Source organism: Salmo trutta, chromosome 5 (assembly GCF_901001165.1).
Source record: "Salmo trutta chromosome 5, fSalTru1.1, whole genome shotgun sequence".
Taxonomy (NCBI): domain Eukaryota; kingdom Metazoa; phylum Chordata; class Actinopteri; order Salmoniformes; family Salmonidae; genus Salmo; species Salmo trutta.
This window is the reverse complement of record NC_042961.1, coordinates 35,230,586-35,246,483: the sequence shown is the minus strand read 5'-3', so window position 1 is coordinate 35,246,483 and position 15,898 is coordinate 35,230,586. Positions and strand designations below refer to the sequence as shown.

At 41.4% G+C, this 15,898-nt stretch overlaps 1 protein-coding gene across 10 annotated transcripts in view; it reads left to right on the top strand.

Moving 5' to 3' along the window:
- The window catches only part of LOC115194101 (uncharacterized), a 30,007-nt gene that overhangs the window by 12,494 nt on the left and 1,615 nt on the right, over window positions 1-15,898 (top strand). For 2 of the 10 annotated variants that reach the window (XM_029753475.1, XM_029753467.1), the window contains exons 2-4: window positions 2,069-2,219; window positions 2,305-2,395; window positions 7,063-7,115. In XM_029753475.1, the coding sequence (XP_029609335.1) occupies window positions 7,084-7,115 (32 nt within the window). In that variant the 5' untranslated portion in view covers window positions 2,069-2,219; window positions 2,305-2,395; window positions 7,063-7,083. Of the gene's footprint in view, window positions 1-1,639; window positions 2,220-2,301; window positions 2,396-6,480; window positions 6,773-7,062; window positions 7,116-15,898 lie in introns of those variants that run through there. The other 8 variants (XM_029753476.1, XM_029753473.1, XM_029753470.1 and 5 more) reach the window with 7 other exon arrangements.

The window sequence follows — 15,898 nt, the reverse complement described above, 5'->3', positions numbered from 1 at the left end:
ATGTAAACTTCTGACCCACTGAGAATGTGATGAAAGAAATAAAAGCTGAAATAAATCACTCTACTATTATTCTGACACTTAAAATAAAGTGGGGATCCTAACTGACCTAAGACAGGGAATCTTTACGAGGATTAAATGTCTGGAATTGTGAAAACTGAGTTTAAATGTATTTGGCTAAGGTGTATGTAAACTTCCGACTTCCAACTGTATCTGACACACAGATTGAAGCTTATTATGCTGTTGGAAGTTCTCCAGTTGAGATCAATGATTGGTCATTTTGATGTTCTGAGGTAACTCCAATGCTGCTGTTATTGGTTACCAAGGGACCTATGAAGAGGGAGTATTGATGTGATGTAATAATATGCTCTTTATTGACAGTAGTGACTGTCTCTCACTGATCCCTCCCTAGTTCTCCTTCTTCTGGTCTACTTGCTGTACTGTCTGTCAGTCTTTATCTTTTAGGTCAGTGGTGCACAACTCTAGTACTTAAGGGCTTACAGTGTTTGCTGATATTAATCATTCCCTTTCAGTATTAGACTGTGTTACAGTAGTAACCAGGTGTAGTAGTAACCATCTCTGAGTTATAAAGATTCAATCCAAAACCAGCCATTCTCTGGCCCCCAAGGTCTGGAGTTGGGTGTGAACTGTAGCCTACTTATAGTCAACCTCAGGTAACAGAAGTAACTCATGTCTTCTCACATCTAGAGGCCTGAAGTACAAGCAGGTATTTAAGTTTTGCTTCCTTCAACAATTACCACAGTGTGCATGCTTTGGAGTGGTCCAGGTACTCTAAATGCTAATAGGCTACTGTTTAGGCTAATATGCTACTGATATTTTTAGGGTCTCTCTCTTGCTCAGCGGAGCATCTTAGTTAGCCCAAGGCAGACCTGGTTTCAAATACTATTTGAAAACATTCAGATACTTTCAGCATTTGCTTTAAGCCCGCCTGGAGTGCAAGGTGGATTGAGTTTGCTCTTTGGGGACATTTCTTTTGGTTCCATTTAGGCAGGCAAGTTCAATCAAGCACAGTTGAAGTTACAAGTTGTATTTGTCGTATGTACAGGATACACATGGTATACACCATTCAACGTTGTGATGTGTGTATAGCATGAATGTATGTGTGTTTGTGTGTGTGTGTGTGCGCATGCATGCGTGTATGGATGAATGTATATCTGTGTGGTTTTGTGCGTGAGTTGGTATCAGATCTCATGCCCCGATAGCATTTGCCCGATGGTAAGGGAGTGAATGAAATGTGGCTGGGATGTGTGGGGTCCTTGATGATACTGTGGGCCTTCCGCAGGCACCGTTTCGAGTAGATGTCCTTTATGGGTGGGGAGTATGGTCCCAGTGATGTACTGGGCCATCTCCGCCACCCGCTGGTGGGTCTTGCGGTCGTGGACAGAGCAATTCACGTACCAGGCTGTGATACAACTGGTCAGGGCGCTCTCGATGGTGCAGTGGGAGTACTTGGAGGGCACCCTCTTGACAAGAGTGGTGGTGTTGTTGGTCTGTGTCAAAATGTGGACGCAGATGAACTTAAAACTGCTGACTCTCTCTACTGCAGTCCTGTTGATGTGGATTGGGGAATGTTCCCTCCTCTGCTTGGGGAATGTTCCCTCCTCTGCTTCCTGAAGTCAACAATCAACTCCTTTGTTTTGCTGACGTTGAGGGACAGGTTGTTGTCTTGGCACCACAATGCCAGTTCACTTACTTCCTCCGTATAGGCTTACTCGTTGTTGTTGATCAGACCTACAACCGTGGTCTTGTCAGCAAACTTGATGATGGAGTTGCTGTTTTGAAAAGCCATGCAGTCATGGGTGAACAGGGAGTACAGCAGAGGGCTGAGGACACACCCCTTGTGGGCACCTGTGTTAAGAGTCAGTGTGGAGGAGGTTGCCAATCCACACAGCATGTGGTCTGCCCGTAAGAAACTACTCTCCAGTTGCAGAGGGTGGTGTCCAGACCCAGGGTGCTGGGATTTGTTTCTAGCTTGGAGGTCCAAGGTTGAGTTGAATGCTGAACTGTAGTCAATGAACAGCATTCTCATATAGGTGTTCCTCTTGTCCAGATGTGTTATGGCCATGTGAATAACAATGGAAATTGTATCTTCCGTGGATCTGTTGGAGTGGTAGGAAAATAGGATTCGGTCCAGTGTGCCTGGCATGTTGGCCTTGATGTGGGCCATGACCAGCTTCTCGAAGCACTTCATGATGACCAGGGTGAGTATGACGGGGGCGATAGTCATTTGGGCATGTCACCTTGTTTTTCTTGGGCACTGAGACGATGGTGGTCTCCTTGAAGCAGGTGGGGACTACAGCCTGGGACAGGGAGAGAATGAAGATGTTCGAGAAGACACCCGCCAGCTGGTCACCACACACTCTGAGGACTAGCCAAGGTATGCAATCTGTTCCAGGGGCTTTGTGAGTATTCACATCAGCCTCAGAGAGTGAGAGTCTTCCTAGATGGCTCGGTATTGTTTGCCTGGAAGCGAGCATAAAATGTTTTAAGCTCGTCTGAGAGGGAGGCTTCGTTGGGCACCACACAGCTGGATATGTCTTTAAAGTCCATTATAGTCTGAGTTGCCAGACATCAATTCAAGTTTGAGTCTGTATTATCTTTTTGCATCCCTAACGGATTTGCAGAGCTTGTAACTGCTTGCCTTGTACACATTGCGCGCCACTGAGTCACTGGGGCAGCACTACATCCTAGTTCAATTCGCAAGTGGACGAAACTATCTCACCGGAGAAAGCATCTGAGCAAGCGAAACAGTGCCTCTCCGTCTGGACATAAAGAGTATGACATGCCATATTCTTTTTGTCCAGACAGCAGCAGATAGTTGGGCTACACATACTGAGACAGAGGGGCGCTGTTTCGCTCGTTCTGTTGCTTTATCTGAGATTGATGCGTCTTTCTGTCGGCGCGCATCTCGGTCAAATAAATTATCAATATTTTAATATTTTATTTGGAAGGGCAAGGAGGTATGGTAGGGGGCGGGCCAGGCCCACTAAGGCTCGCCAATAATGCCGGCCCTGACTGCATGTAGGCCTACGGTGTGTGAGTTGTGAATAATGCAAAAGCATGTGCCAAAAGTGTCACTAGTAGACCATTGAGAAACCATTTATGAATAGGCTACTTGTGCATTGCCAGGATAAGAAAGACACCAGATGCATTGCATTTAATCAAACGAAACAGAAAGCAATAAATCATTACAGGAAAGTAGTTTCAAGTTTTTGTTAGTTGTATGTACGGGATAAATGTTGTGTGTGTCACCGAACTATCTCTCGTTCAATGTGCATATAGCCTACATCATGGAGGGTTTTTTACACACATCCAAATAATAACAGGAGCTGTCTAAAATAATGTAACAACCTACATAGATAAAAAGGAAATGTCCGCTCACTGTTTTGCTGTTGCCAAACTTGATCTTTTAATAAAGCTTTGGTGATTCATATTTTTTTTAAAGCCAAACACTTTATCGATAGTCTTGACTACTTGGTGAATGCATTGGGCGTGACAAAACAAACTGCCTTCATTAATAAGAGGGGAGGCTATGCTTGGTTTTTAAATCAAATTAAATGGGGAAAAAACATACCTTTTTTATATTTCTAAATACGAGGTTTACGGACACAAAAATGACATCTCTCTTGTGCCATGTACATATGGGCACTGTGCATCACGACTGGATATGATGCACTTCCATTGTCAAAATCCATGCCATAACCAACCGCGTTACTGCTAAAATCAGCTTTTGGTTGGTCTTAAATATCCCCACCAGCACATACTGAAATGACCACTGCCACACATTTTTAAGGACACACCTCAGATATTGACACCCTTCCAACCTCAGCGCAAGCAAGCTCATTTAAGACAGCACCATAATTGGTAATTTACCTATGTTTTAGGAGAGTGCCGGCTTTAACATGTTGAAATGTCAAATGAGCGTGCGTTTGACAATTACGCTGTCTTAATCTTGGGGCTATGTGGGACGCAAGCGTGCCACCCCTGGTGCACCCCATCAACAACAGGTGCATTTCAAGAGCGGCAAATTTGAAACCAAACAAATGTCAACATTTTCAAACATACAACTATCTTACACCCTTTGAAAGATAAACATCTCCTTAATCTAACCACGTTGTCCGATTTCAAAAAGGCTTTACGGCGAAAGCATAAAGTTAGATTATGTTAGGAGAGTACATTGACAATAGCTGTGTGTAATGTTTTGTCAATTCAAAGACAGGTGTCACCAAAACCAGAAAATCAGCTAAAATTATGCACTAACCTTTGACAATCTCCATCAGATGACACTCCTAGGACATTATGTTAGACAATACATGCATTTTTAGTTCTATCAAGTTCATATTTATATCCAAAAACAGCGTTTTACTATGGCGTTGATGTTCAGGAAATCGTTTCCCTCCAATAACCGGCAGTCAAGTCAGCACAACAAATTAAATAATTACTATTCGAAAACATTGGTAAAATATTATATTGTCATTCAAAGAATTATAGATTTACATCTCTTGAACGCAACCGGCTTGCCAGATTTAAAAATAACCTTACTGGGAAATCACACTTTGCAATAATCTGAGCACTGCGCCCAGAAAAATACACTTTGCGATACAGACTAACCGCCATGTTGGAGAGATCTAAAATCGAAAATACTATGTAAATAATCCATTAACTTTGATTCTCTTCATCAGATGTCACTTCCAGGAATCCCAGGTCCATAACGAATGTAGTTTTGTTCGAAAAAGCTCATCATTTATGTCCAAAAAGCTCCGTGTTGTTAGCACATGATCTAAGCCCGCCGGACTTCACTTCATGAACGAGGGGAAAAAAAATATTTACGTTCGTTCAAACATGTCAAACGTTGTATAGCATAAATCATTAGTGCCTTTTTTAACCAGAACATGAATAATATTCAAGGTGGACGATTGCGTTCTCTTTTAAAACGTATTGGAACGAGAGTACCCAACATGAACTCGCGCGCCAGAGTCTAATCGGCCATCACCGTTCCATGGCTCTTGTTCGGTCAGATCTCACAGTAGAAGACTCAAAACACTTTGTAAAGGCTGGTGACATCTAGTGGAAGCAATAGGAAGTGCTCAAACATTAATAAGCCCCTGTGTGTTTCAATGGCATAGGCTTAAAGGTAATTCAACACATCAGGTATCCACTTCCTGTCAGAATCTGTCTCAGGGTTTTGACTTCCATATGAGTTCTGTTATACTTACAGACACCATTCAAACAGTTTTGGAAAATTCAGAGTGTTTTCTATCCAAACCTGAACAATAATATGCATATTCTAGCTTCTGATTTGGTGTAGGAGGCAGTTAAAAATGGGCACATATTTTTTTCAAAATTCTCAATACTGCCCCCTAGCCCTAAGAAGTTTTTAACGGCAGCCTAAAATAGAGCCCTATATGTTTTCGGTGCTGATTTAGTACTGATTTAGTGTGATCTTGGCGGTTATTTAAGGAGGGTCAAATCGCAGAATGGGCTGTTTATGCCATACCTAAATCACATGGGAATTTTGACTTCTTATCTCCCAAAGCCCAGAGCAAGGTTGCTTGTTTCTTTTCCTGCACTGACTTCAGAGATCTGGATGTAAATAAAAAATCTAGTAGGGATTCTCATATCTCCCAAATGTTTTCAAAACACTAAATATCTAGAGGACATGCAGAAGGAAGCTACATTAAAAATTGTGTAGACGATCAAGAGAACTCTCCTTTCCGTCAACCCAACAGGTGTCATTGAGGGGATTGGCTGAAGCTGTGCACTAATGACCCAATCGAAGCCATTAGCTAAGTGATAGACACGTCCATCCCTGGCATTTTACCGGATCTCTCTATCAAACGGTCCAAAGCCAATTTAAACCTGCTGTGCCCCTGACCTATCAGTCCTGGGTCATGTTCAGTAGGAAATATTGTAGGAAAACATGATGCAACAGGGGGAAAAAAGAATTTCTGTGTTATTGGATAGGTAAACATAACTCTGTAACAGATATTGTTACTTGTTTCAGAGTTGCAGTGAATGTCAATGTCACATTTACTGTTACATTGAAAGTGAATGCTGAAAATTCACTGTCTTTATATCTTAATCATTTCTTATTTCACAGTAATGTTTATTTATGTCATAATGCTGTCCGTAAGCACCACATTGTCTCTGTGAAAGAAAAAACGTTTGTCCCTTTAAGATGTGCAAGGGGTCATTGGCTTTTCATTGCGGCTACACTTTTTTCTGTTTCTCAGTAAAGACCAAAGCTGGGGGAGAAAGATACTGTGTCTTTGCTTCTCTCTCTCTCTTGCTAGCAGACAGACCCATTCGAGCCTCTCTTGTTAATTATTTATCCAGGCAAAGAAATGCCAAAGCTTAGGGAAACACACACACAGCCAGGAGAGAAAAGATCACCCCCATCCTCTACACACACACACACACACACACACACACACACACACACACACACACACACACACACACACACACACACACACACACACACACACACACACACACACACACACAAACATAATACCTACAGTAAGCATGCTGTTAGACTTTTTCTTTCACACACACACATAAATTGGGATGGATGAATACCAAAGCTTTATCAACGCTTCAGACAGACACACTACATCATCCCTGAACACAGCGTTCAGGCGTCACCTTGGACACAGAGGGCAAGCCAAGTCTAAACCTGACTTATGAGGTTCAAATCCTCCCGATAGTTTAGAAAAGCCTTCAACAAGGCTACCTCTATGTCACAGGACATGTGAGTAGAGAACTCTTGGATAAATAAATTGACAGGTCTTGAAAGTGTGTGTCACAACGTTTGTTGCTCAGACAGTCTTGGACTGTCAGTCTCAACCTTTCTATCATCTGGGTCTTAAAGAAAATGGCACTGATTGAAAATGTCACCAAATTTGATGGGACTTTGCTTGTCATTAGAGTTATTGATGTGTGGCAGCCGTAACCTTTCTCTGTGTTTTCTACATTATAGTGGTTATTTATAATTTTAAGTTTTCTATTTTAGTAACAAAATGCTTTTTGTCCTTTTCACAGCTTCACTGCCCAGCTGGCCAGATGGGATGCCAATGCTGCAAGATGATTAAAATGTGAGTAGGAACATTTTTGTGTGTGTGTGTGTTTGTGTGGGTCAGGGTTTCCAGTAGATGGCTTTTGGCAGATTAAAAAAGATGAAAGATGATAAATTGTTGCTGGCCAATTTGACCAGGAGAAAAAACAATCCCATCGCAAAATAATGCTTTTTATTAATTGATAGAAATATCTGTCGACATAAATACATTTGATCAGCATGCTTATATAGGTTAATTTTTAAAAAAAAATGTATTGGGGTATGTGTATTTTCATTAGTCATCATGTACTGTATAGTACCAGTCAAAGGTTTGGACATACCTACTATTTTTTTAACTTAACCTTTATTTAACTAGGCAAGTCAGTTAAGAACAAATTCTTATTTACAATGACAGCCTACCAGGGAACAGTGGGTTCAGTGGTAGAATGACAGATTTTTACAGTGTCAGCTCAGGGACTCAACCTTTTGGTTACTGGCCCAACGCTCTGACCACTAGGCTACCTGCCACCCCTAAGTGGTGGTTCCACTCATTCAAGGGTTTTTCTTTATTCTTTACTATTATCTACATTGTTGAATAGTAGTGAAGACGTCAAAACTATAAAATAACACATATGGAATCATATAGTAACCAAAAAAGTGTTAAACAAATCAAAATATTTTTTATGTTTGAGATTCTTCAAAGTTGTCACCCTTTGCCTTGATGACAGCTTTGCACACTCTTGGCATTCTCTCAACCAGCTTCATGAAGTAGTCACCTGGAATGCATTTCAATTAACAGGTGTGCCTTGTTAAAAGTACATTTGTGGAATTTCTTTCCTTAATGCGTTTCAGCCAATCAGTTGTGTTGTGACAAGGTAGGGGTGGTATACAGAAGATAACCCTATTTGGTAAAAGACCAAGTCAATATTATGGCAAGAACAGCTCAAATAAGCAAAGCGAAACGACAGTCCATCATTACTTTAAGACATGGAGGTCAGTCAATGCGGAAAATTTCAAGAACGTTTCTTCAAGTGCAGTCACAAAAACCATCAAGCGCTATGATGAAACTGGCTCTCATGAGGACCACTACAGGAAAGGAAGACCCAGAGTTACCTCTGCTGCAGAGGATACATTCATTAGACTTAACTGCATCTCAGATTGCAGCCCAAATAAATGCTTCACAGAGTTCAAGTAACAGACACAACTTAACATCAACTGTTCAGAGACTGCATGAATCAGGCCTTCATGGTCACATTGCTGCAACGAAACCACTACTAAAAGATGCCAAGAAATACGAGCAATGGACATTAGACCGGTGGAAATCTGTCCTTTGAGTCCAAATTTGAGATTTTTAGTTCCAACTGCCGTGTCTTTGTGAGACGCAGAGTAGGTGAACGGATGATCATCACATGTGTGGTTCCCACAGTGAAGCATGGAGGAGGTGGTGTGATGGTGTGGGGGTGCTTTGCTGGTGACACTGTCTGTGATTCCTTTTGAATTCAAGGCTCACTTAACTAAATGCAATCGCATGTTAAAAAAAAGTTTTGATTGTCACGATTAAAAAGAGGTAATATTTTTGTTTCTCAACTGGTAATTGAAGCGTTCCTGTCATTCGCCATTCAAGTGCATAGGCAACGGTAGGCAGACTCAGCACATCATCCACCACTTTGCAATGTGAGCTGGAGGCAGTATGCATTTTCAAAACATCTATTTAATTGTTTGAAACCTGAATGATTTACTTCGTATTATGAGGCATGTCTTACCTTGCTTCAATGTAGCCTAGGTAAAATCTAACCATTAGAATCTTGGAGGCAATTCTTTTATAAAGACTTTCTTCATATGCCATTGAAACCAGGATTTCTCTCCTGTTCTATTGGTTTTCGAATACAATTTAGTTTTTTGTCCAGAAACCAAAGGCACAATGCTAGTTGTTGCATCTTTAGATTCCCCCTCTTTCTAAGTTTCGAACTGAAATGTTCATATCTGTCACATATGTAACCACTCACATCAGGTGTGCTGTTTAGAATGGTGTTTTCCCAGAATTATATTTTGGCAAATGTTTCATTACAGGAGTTCTGTTTAGAGTTCTGTTTAGAAGAATTACCATAATTCTCAAATGGCCGGTAAATTAAAATCTTCCTGGTAACTTCCCGGTCATTTTCCTAACAGAAACCCTGGTGTGTGTGTGCTTGCATGAGGGCTTCTGAAGTTTGTCTGTATGAACCCATTGCTTTTATGTTTGTGTGAGGGGAGGGAGAAGGTTTACATATTGACAGCAGCTCTCCATCTCTAAGCGAAGGTCACACTGCTAAACAAAATTTGTTAGATGGTTTTCAAAATCCAGTCTTTATTCTTGCTATCACGAGCTACTGCTACAGTATTCCTTGTATTGCCTTATCTATCCTATTGAACCAGACAGATGTCCTATCTGAATGTCACTGTACATTCTCTTCCCATCCTAATGATTGCTTTCCTTCTGTTTCATGTAGATAGAGATGGGCTACATTATAAAGTGTCACTCACAGTGACCTCTAACATTGGCTTTCCGTATAAACATCCAGCCAATATGCCAATACTTATCTCATCACCCTCCTCTCAGCTTACTTTGCTGTAAGTGTGAATGTAAGAGGAAAGGGGAAAGGAGTAATACTTTTTGATTGAATATAAATAAAAGGGTTTACACCGATTCACATACCGTAGTCTGTAATCCCTCCCACACACACACACACACACACACACACACACACCTCTCTTTCCCATGTACATGAAGGTAGATAGACACACACACACAACCTCTCTGTTTCTCACACTTTAAAATGCATGTGCACACACACACACACACAAACCTCCCCTTAATTGTTCTCAGTGTCACATTTCTTGGCTTAGCTGTTTCCTGAGCATATTAAACAGATTGGCTGGGTGGGACTATACTGTAGGTTACTGGGTCAGTTCCCACTTTGACTGCATGCCAACTCTCTCCAGTCTCTCAGACCTTCTCATGCCTGATCACAAATCACACAGGACTCCTGTGAAATCTATCAAGGCTGTTATAGAAGACCAAATAAATTACACCACCTTTTATTGCTAAAACACTTGGCAAGAACCACATGGATTAGAATAGTAGCTAGCAGTAGTAGATGGATAGCTTTTGGGTTTGCTTAAAAAAACTTGTAGACATCTGTATGACTTATCCTTTTTTTGCATTCCTTTTTTCAGGGACTTGATTGCCTTTCCTATTTAGCAGTAGAGTGGCACTTCTTTGTATTGTAGTCACATCCGGAGTGGTGTCTTGTGTGTTGTTGTGGCATCTCATCTACAGTTGAAGTCGGAAGTTTACATACACCTTAGCCAAATACATTTAAACTCAGTTTTTCACAATTCCTGACATTTAATCCAATTAAAAATTCCCTGTCTTAGGTCAGTTAGGATCACCACTTTATTTTAAGAATGTGAAATATCAGAATAATAGTAGAGAGAATTATTTATTTCAGCTTTTATTTCTTTCATCACATTCCCAGTGGGTCAGAAGTTTACGAACACTCAAATAGTATTTAGTAGCATTGCCTTTAAATTGTTTAACTTGGGTCAAACGTTTCGGTTAGCCTTCCACAAGCTTCCCACAATAAGTTGGGTGAATTTTGGCCCAATCCTCCTGACAGAGCTGGTGTAGCTGGGTCAGGTTTGTAGGCCTCCTTGCTCGCACACGCTTTTTCAATTCTGCCCACAAATGTTCTATGGGATTGAGGTCTAGGCTTTGTGATGGCCACTCCAATACCTTGACTTTGTTGTCCTTAAGCCATTTTGCCACAACTTTGGAAGTATGCTTGGGGTGATTGTCCACTTGGAAGACCAATTTGCGACCAAGCTTTAACTTCCTGACTGATGTCTTGAGATGTTGCTTCATTATATCCATATACATTTCCTGCCTCATGTTGCCGACTATTTTGTGAAGTGCACCAGTCCCTCCTTCAGCAAAGCACGCCCACAACATGATGCTGCTACCCCCGTACTTCTCGGTTGGGATGGTGTTCTTCAGCTTGCAAGCCTCCCCCTTTTTCCTCCAAACATAACAATGGTCATTATGGCCAAACAGTTCTATTTTTGTTTCATCAGACCAGAGGACATTTCTCCTAAAAGTACGATATTTGTCCCCATGTGCAATTGCAAACCGTAGTCTGGCTTTTTTATGGTGGTTTTGGAGCAGTGGCTTCTTCCTTGCTGAGCGGCCTTTCAGGTTATGTCGATATAGGACTCCTTTTACTGTGGATATAGATACTTTTATACTTCTTTCCTCCAGCATCTTCACAAGGTCCTTTGCTGTTGTTCTGGGATTGATTTGCACTTTTAGCACCAAAGTATGTTCATCTCTAGGAGACAGAACGCATCTCCTTCCTGAGCGGTATGACGGCTGTGTGGTCCCATGGTGTTTATACTTGCGTACTTTTGTTTGTACAGATGAACTTGGTACCTTCAGGCGTTTGGAAATTGCTCCCAAGGATGAACCAGACTTGTGGAGGTCTACAATTTTTTTCTGAGGTCTTTGATGATTTCTTTTGATTTTCCCATGATGTCAAGTTTGAAGGTAGGCCTTGAAATACATCCACAGGTACACCTCCAATTGACTCAAATGATGTCAATTAGCCTATCAGAAGCTTCTAAAGCCATGACATCATTTTCTGGAATTTACATACACAGTCAACTTAGTGTATGTAAAGTTTTGACCCACTGGAATTGTGATACAGTGAATCATAAGTGAAATAATCTGTTGTTGGAAAAATTACTTGTGTCATGCACAAAGTAGATGTCCTAACCGACTTGCCAAAACTATAGTTTGTTAACAAGAAATTTGCGGAGTGGTTGAAAAACTAGTTTTAATGACTCCAACCTAAAATAAACGTCCTCTCACTGTCAACTGCGTTTATTTTCAGTAAACTTAACACCTGCAAGTTCCTAGCCCTTACCCTCTGATCCAACAGGTCCCAGACGTGCTCAATGGGATTGAGATCCGGGCTCTTTGCTGGCCATGGCAGAACACGGACATTCCTGTCTTGCAGGAAATCACACACATAACGAGCAGTATGGCTGGTGGCATTATAATGCTGAAGGTCATGTCAGGGTGAGCCTGCAGGAAGGGTACCACATGAGGGAGGAAGATGTCTTCCCTGTAACGCACAGCTTTGAGATTGCCTGCAATGACCACAAGCTCAGTTCGATGCTGCTGTGACACACCACCCCAGACAATGGAGGCTCCACCTTCAAATCAATCCCGCTCTAGAGTACAGGCCTCGGTGTAACGCTCATTCCTTCGACGATAAATGCAAATCCAACCATCACCCCTGGTGAGACAAAACCGTGGCTGTGAAGAGCACTTTTTGCCAGTCCTGTCTGGTTTGTGCCCATAGGTGACGTTGTTGCCAGTGATGTCTAGTGAGGACCTGCCTTGCAACAGGCCTACAAGCCCTCAGTCCAGCCTCTCTTAGCCTATTGCGGATAGTTTGAGCACTGATGGAGGGATTGTACATTCCTGGTGTAACTCGGGCAGTTGTTGTTGCCATCCTGTACCTGTACCGCAGATGTGATGTTCGGATGTACCGATCCTGTGCAGGTGTTGTTACACGTGGTCTGCCGCTGCGAGGACGATCAGCTGTCCATCCTGTCTCCCTGTAGCGCTGTTTTAGGCGTCTCACAGTACGGACATTGCAATTTATTGCCCTGGCCACATCTGCAGTCCTCATGCTTCCTTGCAGCATGCCTAAGGCATGTTCACGCAGATGAGCAGGGACCCTGGTCATCTTTCTTTTGGTGTTTTTCAGAGTCAGTAGAAAGGCCTCTTTAGTGTCCTAAGTTTTCAAAACTGTTGTTAGAGTCTTAACGACCGTTCCTGAGGTGCATGTTCATTGTTTGTTTATGGTTCATTGAACAAGCATGGGGAACAGTGTTTAAACCCTTTACAATGAAGATCTGTTAAGTATTTTGATTTTTATGAATTATCTTTGAAGACATGGTCCTGAAAAAGGGATGTTAACCCAATCAGCCAATTTACATCACAGACATTCCACATCCTCTCTCCCCCCTGCCTAGGCTATCTGATTCAGAGGTGTTGGGTTAAATGCGGAAGACACATTTCAGTTGAATTCATTCAGTTGTATAACTGACTAGCTTTCCCCCTTTTCCCTTACCCTATCACCATGAGACCCAATTCCCCAGCTCTTATTAGAAAGGAAATACACAATGTATTTACTCACAGAAGACTCATGCAATACACTTGGCAATTTGTCTGTTTTGTGAAGAAATAGTAGTTGGGTTGTTGGGTTTTTTTTGGGGGGGGGATCATACCTTACTTTCTACCTAAGCTCTTTTCCCCTGGTATTTCCAACAAACACCCCATAATTGTTCATTTTTGTGAACAGCTTCTGTCTCACTTTTTAAAAGAAGCCTGAAATTCCACCTTGGCAGACACTGCTGTCATGACGTGGCCCTTTCTGGGTGTAGATCGTGGCTCCCTCCTCACTCTCTCTCCTAAACCCAGGTTTTGTTATCTCAGGTCATAAATTCCTGGCAGAGACTCTCTCCCCCTGGTCATGCAAAAAGAGAGGGAGAGAGCACAGAGAGAGAACAAAGGACTTCACTTGGCCAAACTCCTAAATCCCCAAAATGGGAGAATTAAACCATTTCTACTTTTGAGAATGTGGGAATGGTCTGTGGACACTTAAGGGACAATTATGACGAGTGTGTTTAAGTTGGTGATTTCATGAAGGACAGGAAACACACATAACAGTATCTCTTAAAGTGTACATTTCCCAGCTGTCAGGTTTACATCTACATATTTTGAAAGGTATGTGATTAAACATGAAACTATTTGTGAAAAGATGTAATGTGATATTAACCTTCTAAATGAGAGTATGGATTTTCATATAAAGATTAACTAGTCATTGGCCACACCCCCGTGACCCCAGGCATCACATTAGGCATCATGGACCCCCCTTTTCTACTGAAACGTTTAAAACCCACTCCTGATGAAATTCACACCAGACCACGCAAACCCTGGTGTAAGCTAAGGTTGCAAATGATTGAATTCCTGAGACCAAAACATGCCAGGTGACGCTGGTGTGTGAAGTGGTTTAAACTACAACTCTACCAAAGAACAAGACTATACCACGTGGAGCATTGGCTACACGGCTGGAAATGGTTAAACTTTGAGACTGTCGATTCACTACAGAATAAGTGAGAAATTCTAGACGACACAAATTACTAGTCTGCAGCTAGAAATTACTTAAACCAAGGACGAGAATACAGACAACCGCTGAAACATCTATTCTATGAGAACATTTCCGAATGGTACTCTGAAGTATAAATTCTAACAATTCACGAAAGACTTTGATCTTCAGGGAAACACAACCAGAGGCTTTTCTGTCAACTCTCTCCAGCAGACGGACCGAATTCCAACAGAGAAGACAACAATGACCTATGGGCGTAAATACAAATTGCAATTTCTTTTTTCGAATGAGCGGTCATTCATGTAAAGTATTAGCAATTTCTATGAGTGTAGTAATCCTCGATGAGTTTCCCGCTCTTGAACTGCACACCCCTTTTATTTTGTCTACCAAGCCGCCATATCGGTTTCATCCGCTAGGGACTTTACTTTGTATCATGTAGAAACCCAATGTATAATATCTACTGTTTGTTATGTATTTCTGTGATTTGATTAGTTAGTAAATAAATAATTAAGCCAATTTGTATATTGCAGACTCATAATTTATGCTAGGGTTCATGCAGATAACCAATAATTTTACGACATTCAGATGAGACTGATAGAAGGTAAAGAATAATTAATGATTGACTGCTATTGATATAAAAGATCTTCAGATCTTTAAGAGTGGATTCGGGAGATAGCCGCTCTATATTTTATTTTTATTTTATTTTTATTTAACCTTTATTTAACCAGGAAGGACTCATTGAGATTTAAAATCTATTTTTCAAGAGCGTCCTGGCCAAGATAGGCAGCGCCAAGTCATTACAAAAATTACAGACAAACAACATGAAAAACTACAATTAATCTAGTAAAAACCATAGAATTAACAAAGAATATAACAAAATCAAAAACAGCTAATTAAAAACATTGACATGTCAGGGAATCAGTCTCAAAATCATTCATCAGTGATTTAAAAATACCTATCGGGACAAGTTCTTCCAGTTTAAAAGTATTTTGTAAGGCATTCCAAGACGATGGCGCAGAGTACATAAAAGCCCTTTTACCAAATTCAGTTCGGACATTTGGAACAGTTAGCAGGATAAAGTCTCGCGAACGAAGAGAGTACCCACCACATTTCTGAACAATAAAAATGCGATAAAAATATATAAACTAATGCTTCCGTGATGCCCCGGATTCCTAATGAGTTAGTTATTGCCTGATTAATTTAATCAAATAATGAAACGTTAGGTAATTGATTTGAAAATAGCATGTCATCACATTAAGGATACTAGAGACACGACACAGCTGTAGACTAAACTTAGAGGAAAGACAAAATGGTAAACATTATTTTCTCAGCTCATAAATGTGGGGAGGGAGGGAGGGAGGGAGGGAGAGCAGGTGGGGGAAAACTTGAAGGAAGATACTCTAGTGAGGGAATGAGGAGAGGACTGGAGTGAGGGAGAGGTTGTGGGGGACAATATCATACAGCGAGAGGAGTGCCCAAACACAGAGAGGAGAGAGGGGTGAGGTTGAAGCGAGGGGGAGAGGTAAAGCAAGAGACACCTTTAGAGGTGTTTGATTGTGTGTGGGGGTTGTGTGATTTGTGGGGTATGAGGAGTGCTCAGGGAGTG